General features: G+C 41.0%; 1 protein-coding gene across 1 annotated transcript; it reads left to right on the top strand.

Moving 5' to 3' along the window:
• The first annotated feature begins 1700 nt into the window (after nt 1-1700).
• Nucleotides 1701-12816, top strand: NAA11 (N-alpha-acetyltransferase 11, NatA catalytic subunit). The gene is made up of 2 exons (XM_043448098.1): nt 1701-2544; nt 9844-12816. Exon 1 carries the CDS (start codon nt 1843-1845, stop codon nt 2530-2532), a length of 690 nt encoding a protein of 229 aa, XP_043304033.1. The 5' UTR covers nt 1701-1842; the 3' UTR covers nt 2533-2544; nt 9844-12816.
• Nucleotides 12817-13027: the final 211 nt, after the last annotated feature.

The raw sequence follows: 13027 nt of genomic DNA, 5'->3' as shown, positions 1-13027 counted from the left end.
TGTGACTTCTTTGCACTATTAAAGAAATACCCCCAAATCATGCTACATCAAGGTGGTATAAAATTTTTTAAATCTATTTAGGAATGCAATTTAGGATTTATGACAAAGGCAGGAATGCAACACAGTGGAGGAAAGGCGACTTTTTTCCAATAAATTGTGCTAGATGGATATAATATCCATGCAAGCAAAAAATAGCTGAACTTCTTCCTCACAACATACACAAATAAATTGCCTATCGAAACCTAAAATGTGAAACAATAAAGCTTTCAGGAGAAAACACAAAAGAATGTCTCTGTGACCTTGGAGTTAGCAAAATTTCTTAAACAGGGAATGGAAAGCAGTAACCATGAAATTTTAAAAGTGGAAAATTATACTGTGTTAAAGTTCCTATTTGATGTCAGAAATAACAAGAGAATGAAAAATAAACCAATAGGGGAGGATGCTATTCATTATAAATATTTCTGACAAAAGATTTATATTCAGAATATATATTTTTAAAAAACTCTTTAATATTGAGAAAAATACACACAACCCAATAGAAAAATGAAAGAACAAAAAAAAGACTTGAACAACCACTTCACAAAAAAAAATTTAGAATGACTAATAAGCATGTAAAAAAGGTGCTCAACTTCATGCAAAATAAAAACACAGCATAATTCTACCACCCTCCCACCACCCTCCACCCCGCTATGCCACAGCTAAAATGAAAAAGATGGGGAAATACCAAATGTTGATGAAAATGTACAGCAAACATATTAGAAAAGGCTTGGCAGTATTTATATAAAAGTTGAACATCACAGTCTGTTCTGACCCAGTAATTATAATCCTAGGTAAATGCGCACGTGTCAACAAAAAACATGCTTCAAAACGGTTTGTTACACTATTCATACCATTCCCAAATTAAAAATAATACAAATGGTCAGCAAGAGTCCAACGGGAATAAACTGTGGTATTTTGGAGCAATGGAAGATAAAACAGGAAATAGTATAAGGAATTCCCAACTATACACAACGAGGTAACTGAAACAAGTATTGAGTGGGGAAAAAAGTGAGTGAAAGTCGCTCAGTCGTGTCCGACTCTTTGAGAGTCCATGGATACAGTCCATGGAATTCTCTAGGCCAGAATACTGGAGCAGGTAGCCTTTCCCTTCTCCAGGGTAGCTTCCCAATCCAGGGATCGAACGGAGGTCTCCCGCATTGCAGACGGATTACCAGTTGAGCCACAAGGGAAGCTCGTGGGGGTGGGGGTGGGGGGAGACACGAAAAGAGTGTTTGCACTATGAGTTCATGTATATAAAGACTGTTAGTAATCTAGGTCATAGTTACACTTGGGACATGGAACAGGGAGAACTGGAAAGGGGTGGGTGTCTAGGTGTCCTGGGGTGCTTGCAATTGCAAAATATTCTAGTTCTTGCTCTAAATTCTAGTTACAGGGGTTTATCCAGTTTGTGAACATTTATACAGATATATCCAAATTAAAAAGTTACAGCTGGAACAAACAAGAGAATAACGTCAGCAACAGATCAAACATAAGACATTGTATTAAAATCATTGAGGTCAACAGGAACTCCACTGCTCCACCCCCAAGCCTGCGTGCGCACACGCACAATGAAGTGAAAAACCTCATTGGCTGGGACTAGGTGCGCACTTCCGGAAGCCACACCTTAGCACCGCCCCTTCCGTCTGCTGGTCATCCCGCCTTCCCGCCACCAAGTCTCCACACTATCCAGCCCGGCAGCTTCCGCCCCTTGGACTCAAATTCCACCAAGGCAAACAGGGCTTGGCGGCGGTAGCTTTTCTCACAGTCTCCTCCGTCAAACCCAGCTCGCTGCCTGCCGCCATCATGAACATCCGCAATGCTCGGCCAGACGACCTGATGAACATGCAACATTGCAACCTCCTTTGCCTTCCCGAGAATTACCAGATGAAATACTATTTCTACCATGGCCTTTCTTGGCCCCAGCTCTCTTACATCGCTGAGGACGAGGACGGGAAGATTGTGGGCTACGTCCTGGCCAAAATGGAGGAGGACCCAGATGATGTTCCTCACGGACACATAACCTCACTGGCTGTGAAGCGTTCCCACCGGCGCCTCGGCCTGGCCCAGAAGCTGATGGACCAGGCCTCCCGGGCCATGATTGAGAACTTTAGCGCCAAGTACGTGTCCCTGCACGTCAGGAAGAGTAACCGGGCAGCCTTGCACCTCTATTCTAACACTCTTAACTTTCAGATTAGTGAGGTGGAACCCAGATACTATGCAGATGGAGAAGATGCTTATGCTATGAAGCGGGATCTGTCGCAGATGGCAGATGAGCTGAGGAGGCAGTTGCAGCTGAAGAAGGGGTATGTGGTGCTGGGCTCCAGGGAGAACCAAGAGACCCAGGGCAGCACGCTTCCTGGTTCCGAAGTGGCCTGTCAAGAGGAGAAGAACCCGGCCACTGATGGTAGCGGGAGTGACAGCAAGGAACCCAGCGAATCCACGGAAAGCCCCGATGCCCAGGACAGTTCAGAAGACTCAGACTCCACCTCCTAGAGCCTGCTTAAGGTAAGTGTTCTCACTTCCTTGACCCAATTCCTATCTCCCCTGAATTCCTGCACCATACTTGGGTCGCCAGATCCCATCCCATTCTAGCCGTAATGGATTTCACTGTGAAAACACCCTGTTGACCTTGGGGAGGAGTGTAGAGTGGGTTGGGGGAAACTCATTGCTCATTATAGGAAGTTAATAGGATTCCATGCTGAAAGTAGATTAAATTCAGTAAAGAAAAAAAAAAAAAAAACCCAACATTTATCCTGCCTTTTCGATATGAATTGTATTTCAGAATATCCACATAGTTTATGAAAGAAATTTCTTCTTTATAGAATGACAGCTAATAAAGGTAGAAAGAATGCTAGAATTATAAAGTTGCCATTTTGAAACTCTTGAAACAATAGATCAGGCAGTTGTCATCAATGACTGATGCCATTAGGTGAAAGTTGGGACAGTTTGCAATGATGGATCAATCAAGCTAGCAACATTTGAAGTCACTGGTCAAGTGTAGCATCACTCAAGTGTGCTCAAACTCACGTCCATCGAGTCGGTGATGCCATCCAACCACCTCATCCTCTGTCATCCCCTTCTGCCTCCTGCAACAGGGTCTTTTCTAAGGATATATATTGAAGTAATTAGAGTTGAAATAATAGGCCTTGGATTTACTTCAAAATACTCCAGCAAAAAAAAAAAAAAGAGGTTAGGGAGGGGGAAATAGAAAAAATAAGAAGGACAACATGTAATAATTGTTGAAGTTAGGTAACAGGTACTTGGGGGGTTCATTATGCTATTTTTCATTCTATAATGTGTGAAAATCAACATGAAAAGTCAAAGAATAAAAGCAATTATTGTTCTTCCTACTACCCACTAACCAGTCACTGAAAAGTAGTTTTAAAAGACTATTTAATTTCCCTTAAAGAAGTTGTAACGCCTTAACAATTTCAAGGGTCAATTTAGAAGCTTTAACTTCTAGTCACCTTACCCTTACATATGAAAAAGACAGAAACTTTCACAGAACAAAGTCGTGTTATGAGTGACACACTGCATATAATTAAATGCCATTTGACTCATTTACTCATTCATAAAAATTTGTGTATGCTTGGCATGAGACTTGGAGCTTGGTATACACCAGTGATTAGCACAGGCTGATGTTTACATTATATAGCATCTTATCTTTGTGGTTATCCGCTTCTCTTCAATTGTTATACTCTACCTGAGTAAGATTTTAAGTAAGCAAAGATAATTGGAGATTGCTTAATATCTGATCTGAGAAACAAAAATAACTGTCACTTTAGCAGGGGAAGAGAAAATAATAAATAATTGTAAGAAAATTATTGTGTGGCAGTTAGAAATCTCAGTGTCCAAATTCAGGAATAACTGAAATGTTTCTTTATATTACTGTAATTGGCCTTTATTTCTAAGATGAAAGAGGTGTTCCCTGTACTTAGCATAAGTATCCTTCCATGTTGGAATCTACTGTGACATCTTCGTTGGCTCCATCTAACCTTTGGTCCTTACGAGCCCCTCTGGGTCCTTTCCAGTCAGAGGCCTCTTCAGGTCTCAGGTGTTCTCTGCCATGTTTGGGCCATTTTGGTAGCAAGGGTATTAATGTGCATAGGCTAGTTGTTCTAAAAGTTAATCTCCAAATCTCAATAACTAAAAATAGTAACACACATTTTCTCACATCATGGTCCAGTATGAGTCAGCATTATGGTAGGGATGTGGAGGGGAGAGGAAAAGAAGGGCCCTTCTCCATGAAGTCATTCAGGACTCTTATCTGCTCCGTAACCCTGTTTAGGAATCTGGTGAAGCCTAAGGACACCATACTTGTGGGGGTGGGGAGGAGTAAGAATTTTAGGAGAGGCTCAGTAGAGGGCTTCCCTGGTGGCTCAGAGGGTAAAGCATCTGCCTGCAATGCAGGAGACCTGGGTTCGATCCCTGAGTTGGGAAGATCCCCTGGAGAAGGAAATGGCAACCCACTCCAGTGTTCTTGCCTGGAGAATCCCATGGATGGAGAAGCCTGGTAGTCTACAGCCCATGGGATCACAAAGAGTCGGACACAGCTGAGTGACTTCACTCACTCAAGGACACCTCAGAAAACTGCCTTTTAAAGCCTTGAAAATCTGTGCGATTACAAAGGAAACCAATTTTTATTAATACTGTTATCAAATTATTTTAAAATAAACTTATTTTGTTGTTCAGTCACTAAGTCGTGTCTGACTCCTTACCACCCCATGGACTACAGCATGCCAGGCTTCCCTGTCCTTCACTGTCTCCCAGAGTTTGCTCAAATTCATGTCCATTGAGTCAGTGATGCAATCTAACAATCTCATCCCCTGCTGTCCCCTTCTCCTTTTGCCTTCCATCTTCCCCAACATCAGGGTCTTATGTTATTTATGTACTTACAAGAAAATTGAGTGTAAATGCTATTTGGAGATACCTCCAACAGCTGTAATGTAATATGAAAACCTGTGATTTGTATTGGTGATAAAGTTGCAAGGATTGTAACACACTACTATGCCTTAGTGCCTATATTCATACTTGAAGGAAATGCTAAATTTTAGTTGGAGGCTAGTGAAAATCCAGAATTTTTTGTTGTTGTTCCAAATCCAAGTTCATGGTTCTCCCAAATTCAGTTAATGGATCCCAGGCTAAAGGTCCCTGATATAGTGCCATTTTCTAGAATCATGTCGTCCACTTGTTCATATACATTCAACTTGCAGATAAGGGAAGATAATACACATAGAGGTTTATCTAGGTGTTAAAAGTCAGTCTCATTTTCCTAACTATCTGCAGGGAAGATTAGATAATGTAGTTTAGTTGTATGCCTGGGAGGAAAAGGAATGAGTTCTGGTAACCACACAGCATAGTTTCTGCAGCAGTGGGAACCACCCCAGTGGTGCTCTGGACTTTGAGAAGTTCTGCTTCCATGCCTGGCTAGAAGCCTGGGATCTCTCTGTTGCCCCCTCCCTCGCCAAAACGTTGCACAGAAAATTCTGCCAGGCTATCTGAGCTGTCTGCTTAATCACACGACACACATGTCTTCTGCAGAAACGTCAGCATGGGAATCTGGGACCCTGCCGGCCTTGCTGCCTTTATGCCTCTTGTTAAAGCCTGGAAGAATTGACCCCTCTACATGGAAATTCCCCGAATTGTCTAAAGCTGCAGTTACCATCCCTCATCTGTGTCCCATTCAGCAGGGGTTTATTAGGACATACACTGAGCTGCCTGAATGGGAAAAGACTTCTATGAGAAAAGAAAGAATAGAGACAAAAATTAAAAGGTTAATATAACAGAAGTATTATCTAGCCACAATTGTGGCATTCCCCCTGTGGAACTGGAGTTAAAATACCTACAGAAGAAAGTCCTGAAAGAAATAACTTTTCAGTTTCCCTTATCTTCTCTTGGGTCTGGGCAACAGAGACAAAGTTAGAAGATTTAGAAAGTGAAAGTGTCAGTCGTGTCCGACTCTTTGCGACCCCATGGACTGTAGCCTACCAGGCTCCTCCCTCCATGGGATTCTCCAGGCAAGAGTACTGGAGTGGGTTGCCATTTCCTTAGAAGTGATGGTGAATAGGGCAGCTGGCGAAGGAGACTGGATGTCTTCCTCTACAAAATGGTAATAAAAGTCACTGAGAGCACTGTGTCAGAGGTACTGTTCTAGGGACTATTTGTGAACTGTCTCTCTTAATCTTCCTAAAATCCCTCTAAAGTATGTACCCAGGTAGTGCTAGTTGTAAAGAACCTGCCTGTGAATGCAGGAGACATAAGAGACGCAGGTTCGATCCCTGGGTTGGGCAGATCCCCTGGAGGAGGAAATGGCAACCCACTCCAGTATTCTTGCCTGGAGAATCCATCCCACAGACAGCGAGGCCTGGCGGGCTTAAATCCATAGAGTCACACAGAGTCAGACATGACTGAAGTGACTTAGCACACACACGTACATGCAAAATGCATTGCTCCATTTTACAGATGAGAAATGCCTGTCATTCAGACAGTAAGTGGAAAACAGGGATGCAAACTCAGATGATGGGACTCCACCAGGGTAAAGATTAAGTGGACAATGCCTGAAAATTGCTTAGCACAGTGCCTCACACACAGTTACTTATTCTGTAAATTTTCGCTTTTAAACTGCAGTGATAGTAACCATCCAGCCTCTTTTTCTTCTCCACAGTAATCAAGTGATAGAATGTTGTGTATGAGCAGCAACAGTTTGCAGCCTTGGAAGGGAGATGCATCTTAATGATTAAAATAGCTTTCACTGACAAGCTGAATGTCAAAGCATTCAGCTGAATCAATGCTCGTCAACAGCAGAGTTTCTAAGGAGCCATAGCAATGAAGACAGGTCAGTTCAAAACATGCTAGTTAAGGCAGGAATGCCATCAAATTGATGCTCCTGACAAGAAATATGTGGATGATTAATAACAAAAAGGGAAAAAATGCAGAATCTTAGAATTTTCCATTGAGCTGGCAATACTGAGTTAACCAAGGTTACTTGAGTGACTCTCCCTTTCTGGTTTATTCTTTCTGTCGCTAAGCTGTCATCCTAACAAAAAGTTGTTAAATGTTCACATGAGCATTCACTGAAATAGACTGTTCTTAATTTTACCAGACAACTAATTATAACTGGAATGATATAATGAAATATGGAAGAAAGTTAGAGACTGACAGGTCTGGTAAATTCCTAGTATAACCTTACCCCAGATATGCCAGAAACCATAGATTTCAAATGCTGCTGCACTGTATGAAGATAAAGAGGGGAGGGGGGGTGGGAAGAGATAAAATATTGTTTTGAAATACTAATCAGATAGATATCGTTTGTTGAATTATTTATAATCTGTAACAATGTCACTTTTCCGCCAGTGTGCCATGTATATATTTAGGACGACTGAAATACGAACTTTGTTAGAGGTAAGTGATAAAAGCAGAGGCTTTTCCTAAATGTTATACTCTCTTCATGCTAAGGAGCTCTGTGGTAGAAGAGGTAAGGAAGAGACAATAATAACAGTTATTCTGTGAATGGCTGTGGTTCAAAGAGCCTTCCTGAAACATTCTGCAGTGCTGTTTCTTCAGACTGAAATCCTCAGACTATCATAGGGTTTTTTTTTTAAGTTCCAAGTCATAAAACTCTGTTTTTTTCTCGGGAAGTCATGTCAACAATTAACATATTTCTCAGGCTGCCATTGCCTGTCTTTAAGGAATCCTAGTAGTGTAAGAATTTGAACTTGATAAGCTAATAAGTTAAGGACTAGTAATATTCATATTTTATCTTAATGTCTTAATTGTATCAAGCAGTATTTACCGAGAAAACTAAAAGAACTATAGAATTGGTTTTTATATAACTTCTTTTGCATGCCTCTTTTAACAATATTTGAAACAAATTGAAAAAGGTAATGACGATAGACTTTCTGGCCTATTCTCCCACATCTTCCATGACAGCAAATACACTTGTTTTCAAAAATAACATTTTGTATTATATGCCTCTGCCTGTCCTGCTTGATTCACTGTTGTTATTCTGGAAACTGACTTCTCTGTAATTATGATTTTGGCTTTTCTGAAATTATGATTTTGTACAAAAATGCTTTTTAACTGGCCTGTGCCTAATAGCCTTTATCTTACTACTTCTGGGTACATCTGATAGGTGGGAAAACAGTGCATCTTTACAATTTTAAGGTTCTGTTGTTTCATTTGCAGCTACTCAGTAATGGGAAGCAATACTCCAACTTACATATTCCATTCACATATCACACAAACCTTTCTACCTTATTAAGTATAGGGCCTATGTCCCAGTTTCTTGGTCTCCAAAGTTACTGCAGACAGTGACTGCAGCTATGAAATTAAAAGACACTTGCTCCTTGGAAGAAAAGCTATGACAAACTTAGGCAGCGTATTAAGAAGTAGAAGTATCACTTTGCTGACAAAGGTCCATATAGTCAAAGCTATCGTTTTTCCAGTAGTCATGTACAGATGTGAGAATTGGACTATAAAGAAGGCTGAGTGCCATGGAATTGATGCTTTCAAATTGTGGTGCTGGAAAAGGCTCTTGAGAGTCCCTTGGACTGCATGGAGATCAAGCCAATCAATCCTAAAGGAAATCAACCCTGAATATTCGTTGGAAGGACTGATGCTGAATATCCAATACTTTGGCCACCTGATACAAAGAACCAACTCTTTGGGAAAGACCCTTATGCTTGGAAAGATTGAAGGCAGAAGGAGAAGGGGATGAGATGGTTGGATGGCATCACTGACTCAGTGGACTTGAGTTTAAGCAAATTCCAGGAGATAGTGAAGGACAGAGAAGCCTGGCATGCTGCAGTCCATGGGACTGCAAAGAGTCAGAAATGATTTAACAACTGAACAGCCACCACCATGTTTCATTTATCTTCATTTCCTTAACTCCTGGCACATTATTCCTTCATTGTAAGTTCTCAGTATATAGTCATTGAAAGAAGGAAGGAAGGACCCTCCCAAATTACCAATATAGAATTTGAAAATGGAAAGGAGAGAAAGTATACTTAAGGTACTACTTCCTATTACCTAGTGTAATTAGAATGCTTTTAAGTTACGAATAAAGAGACATAACGGGTATTTTGGTTTCATCTCCAGGTCTCACAGAAAGAAAATATGACTTCTAGAATTGGACGCATTGCATCTAGCTTATCAAGAGCTAAAAAGACTTTTCATTTCATTTGAATTGAGATAAATTTCCTTTCTCTCTCTTTTTTTTTTTTTGAGATAAATTTCTTTTTGAGTGGAGTAGGATGGGGTAGAATTTGAAGATGACAAGCAAAAGTGTCATAATTTCTTTAAGTTTAAAATAAGATCTTTGGGGTAGATCTCAGCCTTTCATTGTTCTCTCCACTCCCCTTTCTCCTGGCAGAAGTGGCTTTTTGATTCGGTTCAGTTGCTCAGTCATGTCTGACTCTTTGCAACCCCATGGACTGTAGCACGTCAGGCCTCCCTGTCCATCACCAATTCCCAGAGTTTACCCAAACTCATGTCCATTGAGTCGGTGATGCCATCCAACCATCTCAACCTCAGTCGTCCCCTTCTCCTCACTTAGATGTCAAGAAAAGTTCATGTGTCTTCACCACAGAGAGGGGAGAGAGCCTCAGATTTACATGTGGCTCTTTGTGCTGCCATCTGACTTCTCACTGGCTCCCATGGAGATGTAGCGGGTCTAAACTGGCTATCAGTGCCTTGTTGATCTGCTGCCAAAATCTGTTACTGGCTAAACCCAGATTTTATTCTCTCAGAGTGGTCAGAGTCTATAGCCTTCCTTTGCTCACTTGCTCTCTTTTCACTTCTCAACAGCATTGCAGGTCCTCGTGTCTCAACCACATCTGCTCTCCGAGTCCTGACTTATCCTGTGAACTCTGTAGCATCTGCTCAGGGGTCATCTCAGGCCAACCCCAATGGCTTCTCACTCTCAACCTTCCACATACCCCACCAGGATCATGATGGAATACGCGGACACAGGAGCCTGCTGTGCAAACGCCAAGGAAGTTTGAGGCCTGCCATCACCGAACCGTCCCTGGCCTGCTCACACCGTGCCTGCCATTTTATTGTGTTTGTAGTAGTCCTTTGTTGGGTGTGGTTGTCTTGTAAGGTTGTCCCTTCCTAAAATACACAACAGGAAACAGGGAAAACTCCCAAAGCTCCCGGGCTTTTAGCTTTTGCCATTGTTTCTCTGGGTTTTCATTCTTGAGGGGGTAGTCAGGACCATCAAGTCAGACCTCACGCCCCCTTCCTCTTCCTTTCTCCCCTCTTCTGGTAGAAGTGTTCTGTTTCCTCTTCCTTTCTCCAGGAACCTGTCCTCTCTCACATCCTCTCCTTTCTTGAAGAGGTGTTCTCCTCCTTCCCCGTGGGAGGAAGTGATAAGGGCTTCTATTACGCAATCAGAACTTGGAGATTTTAAGAAAAGGACAACCAGTAATTAAATTGGAATATCTAATCTGCTTGTTTGTGTCAGTTGTTTTTTTTTTTTTTTTGGTTAGTGACATAACTTGCCGTTTATTGAGAACCTATAATGTTCAGGCACAGTGCTAGGGCCTTTATTACCAATATATTTAATCCTCTCAGCAACTGGGAGGTAAGTATTATTATCCCCACTTTATAGATGGCGAACCTGAAGCTCAAGGAGGCAAAGTAAATATCTAGGACCTGAACTCACATTATTTGAATTCAAAGCCAAAATTCGTTTCACTTTCCTCTTGCTCCTTTTGGCATTTTATTTATAAAAATGTGAAAACAATAGCAAAAAAAGGGAGAATCGAGTTTTAAAATGTGTTGACTTAACATGTGACAACTATATGTCTTTTGTAAATATTTATATAACCCACTATTAAAATCCTGTTTACTGTTTTCCCCAGTAAAAATAAGTAAAGGCAAAACATTTTGACCACTTTTGACGAAGTGCAGCAGAGGTCACCAGATAAAATCCAGTTATCATTACTTAATGTTTTTCTATTCACTGAATGTGAATTCCCATAGTGTGTAATTTTTCTCATGTTTAAATTTTTATGAAAACTAGTGCATATGGTTTAAAGTTAAAGCCCTGACATTAACCATCCGATGACAAGACAGAAATCTGTTCTCTGTAGTCATAATCAGCCCTCCTAAGCTCCTCTTACAAATCTACTCTAAGAATGCACTCGAAGAATGCCTGCCTAATAGGAAATGATTGCCTGAGGCAGACATAAAAGTTTTTTCCTACATAAGGATTTGCCAACACAAACCTCTCATCCATCTTTCCATCTTTACTGTTCTTTTTAATTTTCTCTCCCAACTCTAAAAACTATTTTATTCCTTCCTCTCAAGCATGTATTTATCCCTTTATTTTTAAATATTACAGCTTTCTAACATCTGTCTCTAGGGCAGCATAATCTTACTGGTGAAATATTCCATGTTTTCCTTGAGCCCTTGTCAATATGTCTTCGTGTTAACAGCTTAGCAGATGGAGAAACAGAAGGAGTAGCCTCAGCTTACCTGAATGATTTCTCTCCGGCACCCGGCACATGACTGTCTCTACTAACTTGATGATAGGAACTGGAGTAATTGGAAGATAAGAAATGATGCCTGACCCTTGCAGTGTTATTTACTAGAACTATTGGCAGCTTTTTCATGTTACTGTTCGATCCTTTTTCCCAGTCTTGTACCAGAAGACAGAATTACAGCAACCTGCCTGGTTTCCACTGTGCCTACTTAGATAATGAAAGTAAAATAAACAATAATAACTAATATTGCTTTGGGCATAAATTAGCATGTCCCCAGGTGGTTCCAGGGTAATCACTGTGATTTAGCAGGAGCAATAGCTTTCTGCAACAGAAAATGTGGGAGCCTGTGATATTGTTTTATGTAATAGCATTGTTCTTTTTACATGGGGCTTATTATTATTATTACTTAATGGGCTGACTGCTTTTTACTTAAGTGTTGGGTTGGCCAAAAGCTTCATTTGGGTTTTTCCATAAGATGTTGTGGAAAAACCCAAGGTTTTTTGGCCAACTCAATACAAACCAAGAGAGGCCAAAGCAGGACTTTGAAACAATGATGTAGGAGAGTCAGTGGTGAACACCCTCGGACTAGCTATAGGAAATGACCCACACCCACTCCTGTACTTGCTGCTTTAAAGAAACTACCTGGTGGGCTCAGGTGTGTGAGCATATTGTTCAGAAACACTAATCCTCAAGATGCAGGGTTTTCTCTGGCTAATAGAAACTTGTGAATGAAGTCTGAAGTCTGAGTTACCTAGTTGGAATCTGTGTGTTTTCCCTTTGGAGATAAGACTAAGGAACCGAAAAAAAAAAAAAAAAGACTAAGGAACCGAAAGTGACTGAAACAACAATGGGGAAGTAGATATGTGGGAGGGGCAGAGAGGGGTGCCAGAAGTTAGTTCAAAGCTGGGTAAACTAGGAAAGGATAAGGACTCTGAAATAGTTGAAAGAAAGTTTGCTGAAGCTTTTACAGGCAGATGGGTCATTTGGGGACCATGTTAAAATGAAGGTTTTTTTTCAGTATGGGGGGGAGGGGCGCGGGGATGCTGAGTGTCTGAATTTCTAATTAGCTCCTGGACAATGGGCAATGCTGATGTTGCTGATCTAGGTATCACACCTTGACTTGTAGGTGTCTTAACAGTTATATCGAGCCATGGAACTAGTCCAGAATAACTGTGACTGGCCTGTAGGTTGGTTTGTATTAGACCCCCAATAATTTAGAATATCATTCTTAAATACACATGCAAATCTTGTTTGTCTTAGGAATTTTGTCATATGAGGTTGATGACCTAACAATTTCAATAAAAATTCCAACCTGTTTCATCAAAATGTGTAAAGCAAATTTTATATATACAGTATATGAGCTATAGTGATAATAATTGACATCTTCTCTTACATTAGAAGGTAGGCTCAGCAGGTAAAGAATCTGCCTGCAATGTGAGAGACCCCTGTTCAATTCCGGGTTCAGGAAGATCTGCTGGAGAAGGGATAGGCTACCCACTCCA

Source organism: Cervus canadensis, chromosome 26, assembly GCF_019320065.1.
Source record: "Cervus canadensis isolate Bull #8, Minnesota chromosome 26, ASM1932006v1, whole genome shotgun sequence".
In the NCBI taxonomy this organism is placed as follows: domain Eukaryota; kingdom Metazoa; phylum Chordata; class Mammalia; order Artiodactyla; family Cervidae; genus Cervus; species Cervus canadensis.
This window is presented reverse-complemented; position numbering and strand designations above follow the sequence as displayed.